The 16,795-nt window shown below is 42.3% G+C and overlaps 1 protein-coding gene across 1 annotated transcript in view; it reads left to right on the top strand.

Moving 5' to 3' along the window:
- LOC145397099 (ionotropic receptor 93a-like) overlaps positions 1-16,795 on the top strand; it is a 184,022-nt gene that overhangs the window by 162,640 nt on the left and 4,587 nt on the right. The window contains exons 4-7 of the mRNA XM_080270303.1: positions 4,903-4,979; positions 6,109-6,268; positions 10,715-10,980; positions 16,323-16,509. Of these exons, the coding sequence (XP_080126429.1) occupies positions 4,903-4,979; positions 6,109-6,268; positions 10,715-10,980; positions 16,323-16,509 (690 nt within the window). The remainder of the gene's footprint in view (positions 1-4,902; positions 4,980-6,108; positions 6,269-10,714; positions 10,981-16,322; positions 16,510-16,795) is intronic.

Genomic DNA, 16,795 nt, shown 5'->3' with positions numbered 1-16,795 from the left:
ATCACCACTACACCAACACCACAGGGCCAACCTATGCCCCCACACACATCACCTTCACCCACCCCTCTCTCCACCTCATCACCCAGCTCCTGTAGCCACCCCATTTCCCCATTCTCTCCTTCCACTCCGCCACCACCACCCCAAGTAACAACCTCAACCACCCACCCACCAACCTTCCACTCCACCAGCAAGCCTTCATCCCCATCACCACCACCCACTCCTCACTCCATCTCATCCCACGATCTCATTATTTCCCCCAACTCCCTGTCCCCCACCTTCACCCACTCACCATCACCCACAGCCACTACTCCACCAGCCCACCCAGCAGCTGCCCATTCCACCCACATGCAGCCCCCAGCCATGCCACCTCCCACAACCAATGCTGCCACTCCCCCACCACCTACCCGATCCACCCCCTCACGCCCATCACCATCACCACCACCACAAATCACAACACCCTCCGCTAGCACGCCCACTGCACACCCCTCCACGCCAGTACTAACCGCCACCCGGGCTAGATCAAGCTGCCTACCTCCCCCACCCAAATACACCCACACACCCTCTCCACCCTCCACCCCACCTCCTAACACCACTCCCTACACCCTCAAAATCCACCATGCCCCATGGGACATCTCCTTAGCCCGCCCCACTAAGCCACTTAACCAGGGGCGGCCTCCTAAATGCAAGGCAGCCTCACCTCTCTCCAGTCCACCACGAGACACCATCCATAGCGCCTCTCCATCTCCACCACCGAAGATAAGGATAAAACACATTTTGTGGACTCCAACCCTAGGCCGCAAGCGCCGCCTCCAGGGCACCGCACAGTTCCTCCAACTTCTGCGATGCACACCCTGACCATCCACCTTCACCGTGGTCTACTCCTCACATCAGCAGCCCAACCAGCGAATACTCCACGGGACAACCCTCCTACTCCACCTCACGATCTTGCACCACAGCCCCACCATCAACTTTTACCAGCTCCAGTCATTGGGGCGTGACTTCCACCCCCGCGATGGTGGTGAAATACTGGCACAGCGGGCCGAGCCAGACACCACCACCCAAGGAGGAGGGTACAGGTAGATGACCCCAACCCACAAGGACATGACGGGGAGGCACTTCTCATCTGCTGAGACATCTGGGCATAAACAGCGTATCTCCCCCATCACCCTATGCCCCTCTTCCCCGCAGCCAGACCACCGGGCAGTGTACAGTAAAAGTACACTACACTTCAGCAGAGGCAACACTCGCCAGAATCAGGGTGGGACTTGCAGTGGCAAGATCCCAAGCAAACCCTCGGATGCTGAGTCCCCTGGATCGGCCTCCTTTTTAATAGAGGACTGAGGAGGAGCCTCAAGGGTTGCTATTTCCCCAAAGGAGCAGCACCACAGTATCACCCGTCGGGTATAATGTGGGTGGAAGGACAGTCGGTGAGCCACCCTCTGCCAACCATCTTCGGGAGCTGGGACATCGGCACGTCCACCAAACGTCCTTCGCCGGTGTCCCCAAGGAGGAAGGTGGGCCTGGGGTACATTCTGTCACAGGTACCATATGGAACAAAGCATTACCATCCCCTAGTGCTGTCTCCGGGACAGGAGTCCCAGATTCTACAGCTGGAGTGCAGCCTCCGTCAGAGCTGTGGTAATAGCTGGGGGTATCCATCGGGCACCTTCTCCCTGCCGCCAGGGTCTGTTGTGCCCAGGGGAGCCTCCCCCGACTCCTCTTGCCCTCCTGTCCCCTATAGGAGCCCAGGCAGTGCCCAACGGGGCTTCCTGACGGAGGGAAAGTTCCCTGGATCTCCCCTGCCCACCCTGGACCGGATTTCCGGCAGGACCCTCCCGTCCTGCCAAGTAGGACAGTCAGCCTTTGGCCACTCTCCCTCCGCCCGTCCCCAGACTCCCATAGAGGAAGCTGCCTCTTGCCCTGCTCACCCCTCCGGTGACAGAGCGAGGCACCCCCCTCCCCACCTCTCTCCTCTAGAGGTGGGTTTCTGCTCTCTTTCAGGAATCCCACCAGAGACCAGACCGAGCATGACGCCCCCGAGGAAAGGTGTCCTGTCCCTGCAGCCCCGTCCTCCGTAGGTGCTGACGGACTCCGCCAAGACAAGAGGCCGCATTCCAGTCTTGACAGCCTCCTCCTGCAGACGAGACCGCAGCCTCGGAGTCAGTGGGCCTCCCCTGATTCCTGCTGCATTAGCCCTACCTCCCACAGTGCAGGTGGCCACAGTTCCTCCCAGATGGCTGCCCCTGTTGAATGAGACAGCAGCTCAGCCAAGGCGCCGCGCTTCCCACACCCAACCCTAGGCCCGGGCCTCCCAAGGTCCACCCCCAGTACCCCAACGACTACTTAGAGCCAGCGCCGTGCGGCACACCTCCTGGCCCTCTTCCAGAGAGTCCCGCATCACCCAGGGTTTCTACAGAAAGAGGGCCACCCACCACATCACCCATCAACTCCTACGGGACTCGTGGCGACCCCACAGGCGACCTACCCCTGGAATACACTCTGGACGGCCCACCCACAGTGCCCGGCCGCCACCTGCAGTTCCTGGTGCGGGGCCTCCTGCCGCCTGTGACCTGAACACTCCTCTCTGCCTGTTCCGTGAGTAAAAGACTGAGGTTGTTTGTCCCCTAGTGTTTGGGAAGCCCCTGCCCCAGTGGACTCGCTCACTCGTCCCAGTGTCTCCCCCCCCCCCACAGTGTTACCTCCCCGTGTGGAATAGTGAACTCCCCACCAATAAGCTCACGTGCAGAGTTCGTGGTGTTAGGCGATGGGCAGCCCTCAAGTATGACCATCCCCCCCAGTGTTAGATATCGACAGACAGCATCAGTGCCGCACCCCTCGCCCCGCTTTTTGCTTTGGCCATATGAAGTGAATAGAAAGTGATATATGAGGTATACTCACAACCTCCTGTCTCATAAGGAAGTCTATATCACCACTCCCCCCTCTCCCTTCCCCCCTCTGCCCCACGCACAGATAGATCGTGAATGCTATATTCTCTCGTCCTATGTAACGCACACGTAGCATAAGGATCGCTAGGATATCGTCTGCATCACATGGATGCATATAACTAGCATAGGGAGCCGTTTATATTACACGAATATACAGTATATGTAAGGACTTGAGTATATACTTTCATCTATGTCACGTGTTTGGGTATATTGAGGTATACTTGACTGTGTTTGTTAGATACCTGGGACCAAGCACACTTGGTGTATTGTGTGAACCGTATGTACGACACTGTGTGAAAATTATCCTGTATAAGGAAAGGTAGAATACAGTGTAAAGGTCAAACTTGCTGAACTAGGTGGAGATATTTATTGTAAGGGCTAGCTTTCTGAGATTACCTGGTTATTAAATGTCCCATAGTTTTGATTTCGGGTGTATATGTAGTTGTCTATTGTTAATATATGAGTGTGCCTTTGACCAGTTGTGTTTGGACTTTCCTTCCTTGCCTGTGACTGACCCAGTCGAGAACAAAGAACCCAAGGTCACACTGTACCTGAACCCGAGAAGTCGGGACTCAGAATACGCTGCACAACGGAAACTACTGTGTTTCACATAATTCGTATTAAGAAAGCATTCACTGCATGGTGGTCTAGGATCTGGTCACAGTTTCATGGCTTCAACAATCAGAAACTTGTTTCAAAAATCATTTTATCCCTTTTAATGTGTTATTCAAACTCCATTTAGCTACAGTATATCATTGCCCTACAACACCATCCTAGATGAAACGAGTAATGTTACTGAAATAGCACTTTAACCTCTTCATTGCCCTCAGTGATGATCGATGTCCATCATCGAAAGGTAGGAACTGTCCCTGGCATCGGTCTTGTCAGTGCCATCTAAAACTGCATGATAAACCTCTGGGATATCTGTCTTATTTGGTGTCTTTTTTTATCCCCCAGTATGTAGATAGATTATTTCAACCATTGTAAAGTAAAGCTTATGAGAATGACATGGTATATTTTCTTGATCTGATATGCACAGACACGTTTCTTTCGACACTATCTCTTTTCATAGATATATATCTTATTATTTCAGGATGTCATTCAGTTTCTTTCCAGACAGTTTGGTACAGAAAGCAAGTTTACGTATCATGCTGACTAATAAATCCCTACCCAGTAATATATCAAAATTAAAGGAAAATTGCCTGAGCTGTGTCTTTATCCCTAAGGATTTTGCTGGCTTTGTCTAGGCAATATTTTCGACGCAGTAAGTAGTTCTCTCTCTCTCTCTCTCTCTCTCTCTCTCTCTCTGTTATTTTAACACAGTAGAGTTAAAGAAGTAACTTCTCGCCATCCCTTTTCTTTGTGACTTCCTACTTCTCATACTTCACTAGAGCGTTGGATTTCTTTTCTTATATTACTGACATTTCAAAGATCATTACTCATGTGAATTGAACGCCTTTTTTCCATTCCCTCTCCATTTACAGAAGCCGTATTGTATTCGCAAAGCAGCAAACTCTTGTCCCCTTTCCTGTCCAAGTCTTCCCTTTAAGAGTTACCGGGTATTCTCAGTCTTTCATGTGTACAGCTGATCTGCTGAGGAACTGTCACCATCATTCAGCATTTCCCTTTGGCTTTGACCTCCAAACATTTAAACTCAGTTTGTCCACTGGCATGACATCTCGAAATGAACGTGATATATATATATATTTTTTTTTTTCAGTTCCTCCCAGGAAGAATAACAATATTATACTTCGAGTTTTTGTGTCGTACTTTACTTTGCATTGAAACAATTTCTTTCAAATTAGGAAGGGCATCATCATGGTAAGATTTAAGGAATGCTACATCCTAACTTTTTCTTCGGAACGATTCTGTGAAGGAGTTTATGGTAACAATGACACGAGAAATAAAATCGATTAGGGCTTTCATTTCCTTATTTTAATGTTATATATACTTGTAGGTGACAGATCAGGTGGAGATTCGTAAATCGTTCATGTCGACAGTGATACGTGGTATTCTTCCAGAACGACTTGAGAGGTGAGATACTAAGCTAAGGTTAACTTTATATTACCATATTCACTGTTACTGTCAACCATCCAACTGTAGGTAATTTCATGCAGCAAAGAAAAGCTGCTCATTGTCAAAAGATAGAGCAACCTTATCTTATTTGAAATTGCCTAATATCTGTTATCATAAAGTGATGAGGAATATAATTTATGCTTTAATTTTGCTTTACTTGTTAAAGTGGAGAAACTACATAATGAAACTGTTAGTACGCAATTGTCTAGTGCATTCTTCTACTGACCGCCCACAAATGTTGAACTGCATTGTGTACATATTACCTCCTTTTGCTTCTTCACAATAATGACACTTGGTTTACTTATGTTACTAAGCAACATTAGTAAGCGTAAGAATGTCCATCCCATAGTGAAGGGGTTAGAAACAGTATCAGTTAACTCCAATGCTTAAAATTATCTCTTTACAGAGGATAAAAAATACTATCAGTAGCAGTATCTTATAGTATGGCAGTGCTTCCAAGGAAGACTGTATATTCATCCGCGATAGAAATATATCTTGGTTATCTTCGTCTTCCCAACGTAGAAACCAGGACTGGGGAGGATAAATAGGTGTGAAGGATGGAGTTGTAAATAATATAGCCTCATGTAGTCTGACAATGTTCGATTGGACAAGTAATGCTCTGGAGGGATGCATGGAGTTAAGCAAAGATGATGAACTTGTAAGCGTAAAGAATCTCCAATATTCTGACACTGTTTCCAGATAGGACTTCACTTTCAGCTATAATATAATTATCATCATCATCATCATCATCATCATCATCATAATCATCATCAACATCATCATTATCGTCGTCGTCACCATCCTGGCCTCATCTCCCATCCTTGAGCAGCGTGAGGAGTAGCAACAAGATAGCCAAGTTTGCCCAGTTCCATGGGCCACACTTCCATTCACTCAGCAATCAAGAATAATAATAATTATTGTTGTTATTATTATTATTATTATTATTATTATTATTATTATTACATTATTATTATTATTACTATTATTATTATTATTATTGGACAACGAATTCTTTCCAAGGGCTGGATGGAATGGATGACTATAATATCTACAAATGTATTCTCTTAAATTCTAACAATGTTTCCAGAGTCGATTGTACTTTCGGCTTTGAACAGTCTACTATTAAATTCGTCATGGCCACGCCGATCATAACACCCAGTTGGCTGAGCTTCTACTCTCCTTTGAGTGGCCAGGTGTGGATCGGTGTTTTGACTTGTACGCTGACCGTCTGCATCACACTCGTCAAGGTAAACATGCAAGTGGTCAGGCACGGACACAACCAGTATTAGTAATAACAGGCAGCAGACACGGGTCCTTATTTATTCATTTATTACCTCGTCCAGACGGAGTCCTGGGAAGTATTGTTTTTGGTCGAGTTGCTTTGTTTCTTTCTTTGTTTTTTTTTTCATTGTTTTTAGCAATATTACGAAAAAAACGACCAAATGAAATTACATGAAATTTCAGGATATGTGGGCACTGGTTCCCAAAGAGTGTGATTAAATTTTGGAGGTAATCGAGTGACCATGAAATGTCAGAATCAAGGTCACGGATTTTCAGAGGGCTATACCTTGAAAACGATCGAAAATAGAAATGTATATTGTTTGAACATACAGGAACCTGTAAGATGGGCTTTCATTTGGCACCATGGCCTTTGACCTTGAATGACCTTGAAATGTCAGACTCAAGGTCACAGATTTTCAGGGGGCTATAACTCAAAACTGGTTGAAGATAGAGATATTTACTGTTATCAACATACAGGAACTCTCATATGGGTTTTTAAATGGTACCTTGACCTTTGTAAATGTCCTTGAAAGGTCAAACTCAAGGTCACGGATATTCAGGGGGCTATAACACAAAATTTGTTGAAGATAGAGATATTTACTATTACCAAGATCTAGGAAGTCTCATATGGGCTTTCATTTAGCAACATGACCTTTGACTCTGAGTGACCTTGAAAGGTCAAAAGCAAGATCACGGATTTTCAGAGGGTGTACCTTGAAGACATTTGCACCATTACCTTTGACTCTAATTGTACACTGATACTAAATGGCAGAAACGAATCAGTATTCAAAAGTAATAAAATAACTGATGTCAAGCGTGGTTTGTTGTTCCTGGCACTACTTGTTTCATTATTATTATTATTATTTAGTGGTAGGTGGGGGCGCTCACCATCCACTCACTCGATGTAGTGCTGCTCTCGGGTGTCTGCCCTTTCCTCTCCTCCATCTTTCTTTCCTTCCATCCTCTTCTGTCTTACTTTCCTTCATTCTTTCCTTGTCTTTCTGCCTACCGGTGACTTTACACTCCCTCTTCTTTCTTTCCTTCATTCTTTCCTCTTCCTTCTGCCTGTGGGTGACTCTACACTGAGTGACAAGCCAAATGGTTTCCCGTACACCAGGAAACCATTTACTACGCTGGGTGGTAACCATTTAACCAAATTTTGGCACCTGGTATTTTAGTGGGTAATTATTGCACTCTAGTCGGATTGAGCCGGTGAAGGTTTATATCCAAGGGGTGGTTGGGGTTGATTGCTCATGCATTGCCCATCAGGGATGAGTGAGGTTGGTCACTCTCATCTTAAATGTCGGGATCAACTGCCTAGCCCCGGGTTCCTACGCTCCCCATGGGGCAATGTAGGATTGGATGATGGATGGACGGGTGGATGAATTATTATTAATATTATTATTAAGACATGCGACATTCTCTAGCAGCAGCCCAGGTCCGTCTTCAGCTGTCAGTCACACAAGAAAAATATTTTCCCAAGGCAGGTGCTGCTGGTTTGCTCCTTAAGAATTTTTACACAAATGTGCTTTACTCTGGCGAGGCATAACATTATCCTTCACTTTAGCGAAGTCCCATATGGTACCACATCTATCTATTGTCATTGTTCTTTATTGCTTTAAGCTCACTGAGGACAATGATGCATTTAACACTCTCATGGTCATGGCTTCTTGTTCTTCTCTTGTATATAACATAAGCCAATAGTATATGATATTCATTCAGACGAGTGAGTCAGTGGAGACAAGTGTTTATTCTGATACCATTAACCCCCTCTTGGTCAGATAAACATTACCGGTAATATTTTTTCTAGTTAAAGCCAGACGGTAGCTTCATGTGTGTGTCTAACAGGAGATTCGCAGCTGAAAATCAGAGTGGGAGATAAAGAAATATAATGGTAAAATATTTGTTTCATTTCGCAGCTATAATTACAACAACTGTCCTTGGATGATGTCATTTTCATGCAATAAGATATTAAAGAATATATATTACTGTTTTTATGCAATAATTCCTTAAACATTTCCCTAAAATACATATGGATGAGTAGAGGGAGGGTACGGATTGCTACTTCTCATGCCCAGCTCCCTCTACAAGGTCACTGTCAAGTAGGAGAGTACTTCAAACTTGATGTCATGAATCCATTGCTTATAATTCTTAATTATTTCTTCTTTCATGTTGTTTTATTCCTGTCTGTCTTTTTTAGGCTACCAAGGACTTTAGCCATTCCTGATAAAATGAACGCTTTAAAAATTAATAATACATCGTACCTTCACTGCAAGCAGTATGTGACTATTCCATGGCATTATCGTTATTTCAGAATGTGCAGTGTTTAGCCAAAAAAATTATTAGGAAACGCAGACAAAAAAATTACCTTAGGAAAGTGGATATGTCAAGCACCTCTGGAAAAAAAAAAAATGGTATGACTGAACTCCTAAGGAATATGTGTTTTATTTATGGTAGGCTGCCTGATGCACGGATGTGCACTTTTTTCATTACTGGTATTGTCTAAACCATTCCACCGAGGAAACATCACTACTCGTCCCTATGACACAATACAGAAACAGCTACTCCTTCACTCATATCAGTGTACAGTCACGCGTACTAATTTCTGCTCAGAGATTACCCCTTCCTTCCCCCCTCTACCCTGGACAGAGGGAAGGGGGGAATCGCGAACAAGTCTACCCCGCCTTCTGCCCCCAACTCCCCCACCCTCCACCTCCAGCTGCCAGTTACTGATTAGATAAAATATTCTCATGTCCTGTAAACATGACTAAACTGTCGTCGCACACGCTTTCAACGGCAAAGATTTGGACTATATTTTTAGAATAAATTATTACCGTATTGAACTGCATTCTCAAATTGAAAATATTCACCATCATTGTAATCCAGTGTCGTCCGCTGCACAATTCTGGGTTCCAGTGCTTACCTTTTCACTTCCCCCAGCTGTCTCTCTCTCTCTCTCTCTCTCTCTCTCTCTGAATTTACTTTTCCCACTCACTCTTTCTGTTTAAATTTATATACCTTTCTCTTTGCTTCTCTCCCCCTCTCCCCCTTCTCTCTCGTTCTTTGTCTTAAGTCTTCCCCGCCTCTCACCCCTCCCCTCCCCCCACCTTAGGCCTGATCAGCAGTCAGTTATATCGTCACCGCTCCTTCGTATATCGTGTGCAGGCAACATTTATCACACACACTTAGGTCAGATGTATGGAAAGCTAATTTTTTTTTTTTATATATAATTGTATTTCTCATTATGTGCCAAGTTCAAATAGAGAACACCAGACCAATATTCGTATTTTTTATTAGAGTGACCGTTCCACTTCACATAGCTGGGTAGCTGGGCTTATAAACTGCACACACACATACACACACACACGACTTAAATTTTGCACTGACAGCATGGCGACTACAAATATAGTCATTCTAACAACTGGATCTGCTGGCTCCAAACCTTCCCTGTCCCAGTCAAACTCCTCATTCAATAACCGGTTATTGAATGAGGTTATGAGGAGTTTGGGACAGGGAAGATTTGGAGCCAGTAGATCCAGTTGTTAGAATGACTATATTTGTAGTCGCCACGCTGTCAGTGCAAAATTTAAGTTGTGTGTGTGTGTGTGTGTGTGTGTGTGTGTGCAGTTTATAAGCCCAGCTACCCAGCTATGTGAAGTGGAACGGTCACTCTAATAAAAATTACGACTATTGGTCTGGTGTTCTCTATTTGAACTTGGCACATAATGAGAAATACAATTATAAAAAAAAAAAATTAGCTTTCCATACATCTGACCTAAGTGTGTGTGGTAAATGTTGCCTGCACACGATATACGAAGGAGCGGTGACGGTATAACTGACTGCTGATCAGGCCTAAGGTGGGGGGAGGGGAGGGGTGAGAGGCGGGGAAGACTTAAGACAAAGAACGAGAGAGAAGGGGGAGAGGGGGAGAGAAGCAAAGAGAAAGGTATATAAATTTAAAAAGAAAGAGTGAGTGGGAAAAGTATATTCAGAGAGAGAGAGAGAGAGAGAGAGAGAGCTGGGGGAAGTGAAAAGGTAAGCACTGGAACCCAGAATTGTGCAGCGGACGACACTGGATCACAATGATGGTGAATATTTTCAATTTGAGAATGCAGTTCAATACGGTAATAATCTATTCTAAAAATATAGTCCAAATCTTGGCCGTTGAAAGCGTGTGCGATGACAGTTTAGTCATGTTTACAGGACATGAGAAAATTTGCGTCTAATCAATAACTGGCAGCTGGAGGTGGAGGGTGGGGGAGTTGGGGGCAGAAGGCGGGGTAGACTTGTTCGCGATTCCCCCCTTCCCTCTGTCCAGGGTAGAGGGGGGAAGGAAGGGGTAACCCCTGAGCAGAAATTAGTACGTGTGACTGTACATATACTGTATTAAGGTGTCTATGAATGTTTTACAGATCACGAGGAGAAAAGTGTGGCAAACGCAGCATGGAGTACTGAGTAGTGGGTCAGTGGTAACTGAGTCTGTGGGCACCCTGTTGGGCCAAGGATTGTACGGCCGCATATCAACTAGCCAGTCCAACCATATCCTGGTCGGCACCTGGTTGCTCTTCGGCGTGGTGGTGGGCACAGCATATCGCAGCAGCCTCATCGCCTCCCTCACCCTCCCCAAGCTGCCTCCCAGACCCGAGACAGTTGAAGAGCTGGTCAAAATAGTTGACAAGTGAGATATCGATGGACAAAAGTTTGGATGCCAAGATGTTGAATTAAACTGAAATTTGAGTTAATCTTGGGTCCTTCTTATATTTATCTCTCAGCTCTGTCACTGCATGCAAGTTTTTAACTCTCATGAGTTCCTTTTTTTTTTTTTTTTCCCAGTTAATCAACACATCACATTCAGATACTTTTCTTCCAGCCATTAGTGTTTTACATCCTGTCCAACGATACATTACTTTCAGAGCTGACAGTTCACAAGCATGACAACACTGAAGACAAATGGTATTCCCAAATACTACCTAACACATCATCCACATAGACTATATATACTTGAAATATTCTATCCTTCAATGTATATCTCCAACTTTACTTTTTTTTTTTTTTGTACTGACCTCTCTCGTAACCTTATTCATTCCCACATGCATTACTCTTCAGACATCATTGCCATACCGTCCTTCATTTATGCTCTCTCTATTGTCTGTAATACATGGGTTGGATCCGCACTTCCTTTATTACTGTGGAAATAATCTTGTTCATAATCGAATATTCAGACAGTTGTTTAATTTTATCATTATTCTTCCACATACTACAATATGATAAATGCAAGGAATGTGCAGTGAATGGATGCTGTAGAGAAATGCCAACAAGAAACAATATAGTTCTTTCATTTTAACTTGACCCAGATTTTTTTCCATTTGTAGCTTATTTCACAAATATCAGCGGCAGAAAGAGACAGTACTACGCCTTCCTTCCTTTAGCTTGACCCATTTTTTTTTTTTTTCAATTTGTGGCATTTTTCACCAAAATCAGAGGCAGGAGACAATACTACGTCTCGCTTCCTCTACACAGCACTTCATCGTGACTAGGATCTCATGTTGCTTTTAATTTATTGCTACACCTTACCATTCGAGATGGAAAAATTATGCCAGCTCAGAGTAAACAAAACATAATAATTGTAATACTTGTATCTTGATGTTAAGTTTTAGTGCTGCATTATTCTAGAGGCCTTAGTAGTATAACTAGGAAAGTAATTTTTATTCTTACATTTTTTTCAGTGACAATCCCATTTTTTGCTCCTTCATTTAAGGTGTTCTTTTCAAACTCTGAATCAAGTGCCTATAGAGAACTTGGGAACTTGATGGTCGTGGGAGGAGATTTTATAGACGGACTCAACGCAGCTCTGAAGATGAAGTGAGTTGGTTTTACTTACACTGACATCCATAAAACTCATTGCCTAATTTATTAGTTTTTCGGAGATACCTTCACTGACATGGGAGAATTAAATATACTGGGTTACTTGAATTATAAATCTGAATATTTTATGTATGTAAAACGTTTGTCAAACACATTTCCAGTAGGAAAAAAAAAAAAATTATGCGGCTAATGAAAAAATGAAAAATAAAAACATAAGTATTGGCGTTTTCAATAATTTTTGGGTGCTCTACTGTATTTTATGTAACATAATTATATTGTGCATCACTTAGTTACTGATTATGTTAAAAAAGGTTTATTGCATTTTTTAAATGTGTCCAACTCTAAGTGTAAGCCCAGATCCCGTTCCCTGAGGGCCAGGAGTCCCCCAGTGCACTGTACCATACACCTCCACATGTCACCACTTTGGCACTAACATCCGCAGTCCATACTGACTACACGCTAACCCTGTCTCATACAGGATTGCTGTATTGGTATCATCAAGGCTGTTTGTACATGTCAGCTGGTCTTAAGGTGGATCAGTAAAATCTGCTTTTAACCCTTCCGTGGCCGTGGGTCCGGAATTTTCTGAACACCCCAGGCCGACGCCGGGGCCATTTTCTGAAGTTTTAAAAATTGATTTTTTTTTCTTGCCATCTTGAAGAGAAAGTTCAGATGCACTCAACACTGCAAATCCTAGCTTCCTAGATCCATTCTGTGGCTAGCATTGGAGCACGAAAGTTGCACAAATATTGACAACCAATATCCGCCACCGAGAGGTGATCCCGCAGTGCAACTTAGCAGGTGTTGTTATATATATATATATATATATATATATATATATATATATATATATATATATATATATATATATATATTTTATCTCTCAGAACAATTATGTGAATGGGGCTGAAATGTTGGCACATATAAGATATGATTATATAAAATTATTTCTGTACATAATATGTTACGAATGACTCGAGAAAAATTATTATGAATATTTTTTCACCTTTTTGATATAAAGTATGTTTATGGTAGTTTCGAGTTATTTTTTACGTTATCGTTGTGCCCATACTTGGAGAAAGGAGTGGAAGGGTTAAAATTTCAGTCCTAAATGAGAAAATTGCTCGTCCCCTGAGGCTAGGCTCTCCCACGGGAGATGAAAGTGGAGGGTCAGATCCGATTAGCAATAAGCTGAGTCGCACTTTGCTGCTCCCACACCACGTGCATGGCTAAAAATAGAATCATAATGTAGTTTTAAAACTACGAATAAGTCTAATTATTACGATACAGAGACAAAGCAGAAATAAATACATTTACAGACTGGGGGAAACATTTTTTTCCATAATAAAACGTTCACATATATCATTTTATCTTGTTCTTTTCGCAATATATGTTGCTGCCTGTCTGTCGTGAGTGTGGGAAAGTATATTTTCTGCCTGGTCGAGATAATGGGTGTAACTATCTGTGTTTAGGCATGGCCACAAGCGAAAAAATTGTACATCCACTCGTCATGGCAGCAGGAGGTGAACTGACAATTGACAAATGAGGTGTGAGAGAATGAAGTGAAGGTCAGTCTCGTCCCAGACGTTCACGCACTTCCCCAAAGTTTTCACAGTTTTCTACAAGTCGCACTGCATCGAATGATCCAAATCAGTACAACAAACTTGAGTTAATAGGTAAAGATACCAAGACAAAAATGAATATTTCTTTTATATTCGTGTCTTTTTTTTGTTTAGGCCTTTATTTATAATCGTAACCATGGTGGTTGTGTGTTTTACAAGGGAGGTAAAAGATTATATTTTCTGTCTGGGTCGAGATAATGGGTGTATCTATGTGTGTTTAGGCATGTCCACGAGCAAAAAAATCGTACATCCACTCATCACAGCTGCAGGTGGCGAACTGACAGTGTCAGATGAGGTGTAAGAACTTGAAGGTCAGTCTCATGTCCCAGATGTTCGTTCACTTCCCGAAACATTTCACAGTTTCCAACAAGTCGCACTGCATCGAATGATCCAAACCAGTACAACAAACCTGAGGAAATAGGTAAAAATACCAAGATTAAAATGTATTTTTTCACTTATTATCATGTCTGTTTGTGCCTGTATTAATTCATAATCGTAAACAAGTGGTTGTGTGTGTTTTGCATGAGAGGACAAAGATGATATTTTCTTCCTGGGTCGAGATAATGGGTGTAGTTGTGCTTCTTTAGGCATGGCCAGGAGCAAAAAAATCGAAAATCCACTCATCACAGCAGCAGGCTCTGAACTTCTTGATGAAGTGTATGGGAGTGTAGTGTAGGACAGTCTGAAGATGTTCAGAACATTCCCTCACTTCCCCAAAATTTTTGCAGTTTTATATAGGCTGAGCTTTAAAGATGCCTGTGGCCATGTATTGGCTAAACATTATTCGACGCCGGAGGCTGCGGAGGGGTTAAGAAAATTAAGAACCATAAACTGATCCTCTTCCCAGCAGTGGCCCTATGGATACCCGATCTGTCCTCACCTATTAGAAATATCATTCCATGCCTGAATTACTTTTTTTGGACACAGAAAGAATATAAATTCAAATGTCACCGAATTAAAGGTAATAGTAGAACACAGGAGTCTCACTGGTGCTTTTGCCTACTGTATTTTTTATCGAACATATATAGCAGTGATTACCATATGGTGGAATTACTTAAAACATGTACTTTTTATATGGAGGAGACAAAACATAGTTCTATATAGTGATACTGTAATTTGACTTGTAATTATAACCTCAGAAAGAGTCCTGGCAATAGTTTGAAACAAACATAACTACAGGAACTCAAATTGATAACTATAATTGACCCAAACTTATGATTTTTTTTCCTGCCTTTGTAATTTTTCACATAATATTACAAATACACTTATGCCTGTGGCTCTGAATCTCCGAAACTTTAACGTACTGTTCAGAGATTTAAAAAAAAAATGCAGGTAAACACACTGCTATGATTTTCCAGAGTAACGAAAAAGTACTTGTTTTAGTTTAGTCTCTTCCCCCAAAGCAATGCATCTCTTCTAGTCACAAGCCTGTATCCTCGCTGGGTAGGGAGGGCTCCTTAGCACCTCGTCCTTTGCGATTTATTCTTGAATGTGGCTGATCAATATCCTTTTGTACGAAATTTATGCCGAGTACGGCAATGTTTTACAGGATTTATATATGACAGAGAATGGTAGTAAGGCGTAATAAGCATAATAAATCAATTGGAAAATGGTGCTAAGGAGCTTCATTAGCCGACGAGAATACGGGCCACAATGGCTATTTGATTAGTGACCCCTGCTACATGTTCTAAGTCTGTTACACGTCATTCGTGGTGAACTTAGAGTATTGTCAGACATTACAGAGGGCAAATATAATGTGTTTACAATGGATTTTTCCCTTTGCACTAAAATATTCGTGGTATAGTGGCAGAAATTTCTAAAGTGATAAACTATTGACTAAATCTCCACGGTTCGAGTTTGTTTTCATTCTCTATCCGTTCACTATATATTTTGTTATTATTTTAGTATCCCCACACGAGTAGATTAAAGACTGTTTGAGAATTAAAAGCCACTTACAGGTTTCAATAATCCCGTCTTACCAGGCTGCATATAGTGATCTGACATGAGGCAGAACTAAATAGGAAATGCGTCCTCCAAGTAAAGGAATTGGGAGAGACTTTGAAAGGAAAAGACTTGAAAAGAAAAGAAAAAAAAAAAACACGTTGCACAGCCGTGATTTAATTCTTTCATCGTCCATATTTCTCCCAGCTGAATAAATATTTCCTGGTAGAAGCCAAATTAAACCTTTATTTAAATCCATACTGACAAAAGTAATCCATTCACATTTTATATATTCGCGTTTTATAAATTATTTTTGTTGATTTTTTAAAACTAATGATCAGTGGAAAAACAATTATGCAGCTAAATTTGAAGAAATAAAAACGTGTAGATGGATTGGCATGTGACAAGGTGCCAGGATTCCAGGGGACTGAATGATGTATCAAAGATTATGTGGCCCATTCTACTGGGCATGCCATTTATAATTCTTGTAGTATCGTATGTGCTGTCCTTATATATTCTGCCTCATGCTATTTCCAGGTGGGAAAAGCGATTGGATGAAGTTAATTTTTGTTTCTCCTTTTGTCTATTTCAGGAGCGCTCATATTGGTTCCACTCAGAATCTGCAGCTGATAATATCCCGTAACTTTGCTAAACTAGACGGCACTTCCCCATTCTATCTAGGCAAAGAAAACTTGCGACAGGCTTCGATGGCCTGGCCAGTGCCTCATGATGCCCCATACACATCTCAGATTGATAAATGTCTCAGGATTATATCACAGGTGGGTAAGATTATTTAATCTTCCAGATATATATATATATATATATATATATATATATATATATATATATATATATATATATATATATATATATATATTACGAAATCACTCCTTTTCTTAGTAACAGTGACCTCAGATGGCAATATTATTAAAGGTCTCCTTGTAGTAAAGAATTATTTATTTCACAAGGATGATGCCTTACATATTCTTCTTTTGCAGTCTGCAGGCACTTTTACCCAAATCCAAGCCTTCAAAGCATCATATCCTTGATGTACAAAAACTTATC

This window comes from Coenobita brevimanus, chromosome 40 (assembly GCF_032717465.1).
Source record: "Coenobita brevimanus isolate Jiangsu-jjx chromosome 40, ASM3271746v2, whole genome shotgun sequence".
Taxonomy (NCBI): domain Eukaryota; kingdom Metazoa; phylum Arthropoda; class Malacostraca; order Decapoda; family Coenobitidae; genus Coenobita; species Coenobita brevimanus.
The sequence above is the reverse complement of the archived record's forward strand: the minus strand, read 5'-3'. Positions and strand labels throughout refer to the sequence as shown.